This window comes from Maniola jurtina, chromosome 10 (genome assembly GCF_905333055.1).
Source record: "Maniola jurtina chromosome 10, ilManJurt1.1, whole genome shotgun sequence".
NCBI lineage: Eukaryota > Metazoa > Arthropoda > Insecta > Lepidoptera > Nymphalidae > Maniola > Maniola jurtina.
The window spans coordinates 9,135,901-9,141,518 of record NC_060038.1 but is presented as its reverse complement, the minus strand read 5'-3'; the positions used below and the strand labels follow the sequence as shown (position 1 = coordinate 9,141,518).

At 36.1% G+C, this 5,618-nt stretch overlaps 1 protein-coding gene across 1 annotated transcript; it reads left to right on the top strand.

The window, feature by feature from the left end:
* Positions 1-241: 241 nt before the first annotated feature.
* On the top strand, positions 242-4,414 carry LOC123868854. The gene is made up of 4 exons (XM_045911498.1): positions 242-494; positions 928-1,095; positions 1,602-1,764; positions 4,352-4,414. Exons 1-4 carry the CDS (start codon positions 399-401, stop codon positions 4,399-4,401), a joined length of 477 nt encoding a protein of 158 aa, XP_045767454.1. The 5' UTR covers positions 242-398; the 3' UTR covers positions 4,402-4,414.
* The last annotated feature ends 1,204 nt before the right edge of the window (positions 4,415-5,618 follow it).

The following is a 5,618-nucleotide window of genomic DNA, read 5'->3' as shown; positions in this document are numbered from 1 at the left end:
GTAAATCCACGCGGACGAAGTCGGAACGGAACGGAATGACACACATCAATAGTCAACCTTAGTGGTTTTTTTGTTCTGTCAAAAGCAGACTTCTTAAACATTCAATATTAGATAATTAAAAAAACCAATTCTTGACACACCTCCTCCAGCATACTTATCTACTTGTATAAGTCCATTTCAGAGGAATTGTGGTAAGCATTGTGGTATTGTGCAAAGAGAATTAGGTGGGGCACCACTTTATGTTGTGATTGTACCTAAGTATCAATTTTATGCCGTGGCCGGTCGCCACGTAGAAAAATAATAATTAATAAAATAATTTTATACCTACGCGGAACTATGTGTATCTCTTAGGTATTTTATAGGAACTTAAAAACCGAGTAAAATAAAATTAATCTTAAATGGGGCATTTTAATTGGTTACCAAAAGTGGATAGATTTTGTTGGTGCATAAGAAATTTGAGATGTGCCTGTTTTATTATCATATTTGTAGGACTGGTGAGTAAGTATGTAATAAGTAGGGTAAGTACATAAGTAAATAAATTTGAACGCTGTTTAGTACCTAATGCTTAAGTTTTGGTTTAAAATTAATACCTACCTAACCAAAGTACCTATCCACAGTACCTACTGTAAGTAACTGACATTAGGTAAGTAGCTAAGTAGATATCAATGATCTTTATCCAGCTTTATCTAAAATAGGTCAGTACCTACTACCTACTTATTGCTTGCTTATTAAGTTTTTGTTCCTTGTTTAATCTAAGTGTGTTAGCTACTTGCCTAACATTAACCTGACATTGACTTAATTTTAATTATACAATTGATCGATATTATATGGTACCTATATATGAAAATTGAATCAGTATGTTGTAATTACAACAAAAGTAGGTACGCGTTCAACTTTTTTGTAGACCTAGCTACTACCCTTTTCCAGTGCACAAGTATTTTTACTGCTAGTCTGTTAGCCAAACCAGCTTGCCCGGACCTCTTCGACGCATCAAGTCCCGTAAGGATACTCACTGACGTATTCAGATGGATCTTGTTTGTATCGGAAATGTTTCTCATAGTCAGCTGCTCTGCTTTTATGCTTGGAATGTTTTGGGTAATGTTTTGTTGACTTATTACTAGAATCAATCTAAAAGCTGGACAGCTATCTAATACGTAGTGGACATGGACATAAAGTGTACCTACCTATCTTTCAGGCCAAAGTGTTAGTTTACGTTTGGTCAACATGTTGGACCAATACACTCGGCCAATAATACCTACCCTACTGCATTAGCCGCTCTCAGCAAACCTCCTCGTGACCACAGTTTGTGTCGTGGCCCTACGCAGTGTAGATAGAGATACACATTGGTTATTATCACTAATACCTGATAATAACTGTAAATTAACCTGAGTCGAAATTTCGTTCTCCGAGTTGTATGCGGAAGGCTGGGAACCCACGGCATTATCATCCCAAGAGAACTCCTACCATTTCATAGGATTAATGGAAACGGGTCACGACCCTCAGTAATGACGACTAGAGAGAGTAGACTAGAGAGATACGTAATCTACATAAATTATTATTACTAAGTACCTACATAATATTTTACAAGTGTTTTTTTTCAGTCGCTTCCGATAACTGCTGACATTTTCATAGGCTGTGCATTAATTAATATTTTAATATTGATTATTTTCATCCCACTTTTGATTATACAAGAGCAGTACTATACCAATATATATTGCGGATGGTATCACTCGCAGATTCTCAATTTGATCCTATATTTGATTAGTAAGTATAGGTATAGTTGTCACTATAATATACATATAATATTTAAAATAGATATAAGTAGGTCTTAACAGGGCTCTCTCCGTCACTTGCTCCATACAATCGTAGTTCCAATTTCATTTGAATATTAAGCAACCAAAGTCCATGAAATTTTGCAGTTTTAGAACTGTACTAGTTACTAATATATTATCTGTGTCTGTGGTGTTTTAGATTTTTCTAAAAATATGTAGTTTTAAAATTACAGGGGCTCAAAGATTTGTATGTGAATTTTTAAGACCGCGTAACTTCGAAACTGAATATATTAACAGAAATCTGGAAAACCATAGACATAGATATTAGTTTCTGAATATGTCTTAAATTATATGAAAATTTCATGGACTTTGGTTGCTTAATATTCAAATGAAATTGGAACTACGTTTGTATGAAGCGAGTGACGGAGAGACCCCTCTTAATCCATAGATATATATCTGACGTCCTGAGGAATGCGCTAGTGGAAACTGTTACATGGATAGTAGGTACTAAGTCGGTAAGTAGGTAGGGGAAAGCAGGTAGGATTCGTACAGAGGGAGCATTCGTACAGCAGTCATATCTCCATTATAGTAGGTACATGGTGACGCGTTTGTGTTTACGTATACTTGAGGCCCGCTTATGTTCATGGGCTAACAGCTAAATGCAGTGGCTGTACAATTAAAAGCTTTTTTGGAATAAGTCAAAACGTGTTTTCACACCGCGAAAGTTTTTTTTCGACTCATCTTTGAAGATATTAATTCGTAATAAGTCTAGCTCAAATTATTAAAGTAACATATAATAGAGTGCCTTAAATTAATATGTTAACATTAATTTTGGGATAACCTTAACCGTTATTTTTATTTTGAATTTATTGTTTGATTTTTTTGGATTGGGGTACCTTCGTACAGTTAGGAGTGGGGTGGATTCGTACTATAAATTGCACCACACGTGAGTTCAAATAGTTCCTGAACTGACTGGGATATGGGATTCAGACTCTCCGAACACTCACAGATGATAACATCCAACAAATAGTGATGATGCCTACTAACAGAGAGAACTAGAGTGGGGAAACTCTCGGTTTGATCCTGAAATCGACATAGCTGTCAAATATTACCCTAGGGGTGACGTGAAATCAAAAATACCTGGTAGTTTCATAGTCCGCCACGCCTCAAATGTTGGTAACATTTGACGCTTGGTATAATTTAAATCATCTATGGGATGATGACGCCAAAATTATGCAACCTTACCCTAAAGTGAACAGGAATGCACCTAAAAAGACAAAGGTAGGAAAATTGCCAGAAAAATTAAGTACCTATATAATACACAGATATTCGCAAAAAGAAAGACTGATAGAAATGGAAAGAGTAAAATAGATAAAAAAAGAAGTGCAATAGAGAATACAAAAGGATAAGGAGATGAAACGCACGTCACCATAATGAAAATTTTTAATGTTGATTTTATGACTTAAATTGTAACAAGTTGGCTGTAAAACACCATATTATTAATTATCACTATGTTTAAGGTTGATTATGTGTTAATTTCAATATCAATAAATGTTTAATTTCATATAAATAACCTTTTCAATTCCTATGTACGAAGGCTCCCCACTATGTACGAATGTACTCAACTCGATGTACGAAGCCACCCCGCGTGTGGGGTGCTTTCGTACGATTTTCATTTTTTGGGAAATTCATTATATCTTTTCCATGTTACTTTGTATCAACACTGAACTGCACTATAATTAAAGCCAGATAAATAGGCAATTCAGCAGCATTGAAATTATTTTGAAATATCTATTAAGTAGTTTTGGTTTTACATGACTTAGAGTAAAAAGTGTACGAATCCTACCTGCTTTCCCCTATAGACTTTAGGTATGGGAAGAAAACCGTTGAGTTTCTTTTTATTAAATATACCTAGGTACCTAATTAGTGCGCTTGACTGCAATCACACTAAATAGGTATATATGAGCCAAGTAACTAAGTACCTAGGTGATGAGGTATTCAGAAATTCGCCTGCCTGAAAGGAAAGGAATTTCGACTAAGTATGTTAGGGTGCAGACCAGTTCGGACCTCGGGGTCCGATTGTAAATTGGCGAGGGGGGAACTAGGTTGACATTATTATACTGTAGAATACCGATCACAGTTTACGACAGTTCCGTAACTGTAACTTCTAACAAAACATCGAGGCTTTGACGTCATTGGCAGGCGTCAAATGTTAGTAAGTAGGTAAGTAAGTAGGTACTTACATTTGACGCAAGTAGCCCTAATGTAGGGCCCTATTTTTCTATGGTGTAACGTTTCCATAGCCTAATAGGTATTTTGTCATATCGTCGATTCAGAATCGAACCGAGAGTTCCCTCACTCTAGTTCACCCTGGCGCGGCTAAAGCTCAGAAAACATAAATAGTACGTGATAGTACTGAGGCAAGAACAAAGCAAGGGAAAAACGCGCGTGGTATTTACCCAATACATACCGTACCTACTTAGGTAGGTATTTACCAACATTTTTTAGTACAATAAAATGTATTTTTTTTCTTTCAGTGTTGAGTAGTAGGTACACTAAAATAAATATTTTTTTTTCAGTGTTGAGCTATTTCGTGGTTGTTGTAAACTCTTATAAAGAAGAAATGTAATGAAATAAATGATTTTTTTAATGTTTTCTTTTTAATTTCATCTTCCTTAAATTGCGATCAAGTCACATATTAGTAGGTAGGTAGGTACTTACCTGCTAGTTTTTGCGCGTGGTATTAGGTTCTTAAAAGTCCCGAGCCTAGATCATTAATTCATTCTTGTAGTTAGTAATAGGTAACCATCTACCTGCTTTCCCGCGCTCAAAAGTTTCCTTTCTGTTTTCCTTAGAATTTCGTCAAGTTCTGAAATACCTATTTCTTTATTTTTGATCGAAAGCCAAAATACTAAGTTTTTTCTTACAGATAATCCTACTGCAAATCTTTCATATAAATTACAATTCCCTGTTTTATCAATCCCTTTCTTAGGGGATGCCTACGTCATAAGTAATACTTATAGCTATCTGTGTAATAGTGATCTGTCCATTGGTTTTAGCTGTGTGTTGATAGATCAATCATCAGTCAGTCAGTCAGACACCTTTTTTTTCTATAGGTATTCTATAATATTATTTAGAATTTTAGGTAACCTGCCCACCGAAATGTCTGTTTCAAATTTAGTGTTCGTATTAAACTTGAAACCTCACACGAGAAATGTTAATTAAGGGATTCCGTAGATGTAGTCAAAGAGCCCGCCCTTCATTAAGGTTGGATCCTCGCATCAGCATAAATGTCACTGTTGTAAAGGTTTTAATTATCGCATTCAGGCCCGACCCACCGCCGCTCGATTTCACCGTAAAAGGGTTACATCATTTGAATAAAACAAAATTTCAAGCCCCCTAATCTCCTGACTTCCCCTTTGCAGCATAATTTATTTCAGAAATAAGGAGATTACTTTGAGACGCTACAACAACAACGGATAGATAGGTAAGTAGATGTCTCTAAAGCCACTGTAAATCTAAGAACGTCACCTAAAGAAGGATAAAAGCTTTTCGTGATCTCAAACGATAGCTTTTACCACTTAACTGCCTACTATGCTATCCTATGATCTCTTGTATGGATTTCTACACTCTACGATCTTGGTCCGCTTAGGTTCAGCTGATACCCTGCAGCTTGTAAGTATGTAGGTACCTATTTTATCCCTGCAGTTCTTGGGTCTACGTGATCGAATCAAAAATGACGTGATTCCAGCACCGCGCCGGCCCTAGCAAGCACGGTTGCCTAGGCGAATTACTGGAATCGCGCCTCTGGAGACAAAAATTTCGCAAAAAAATAAAACCATTTGC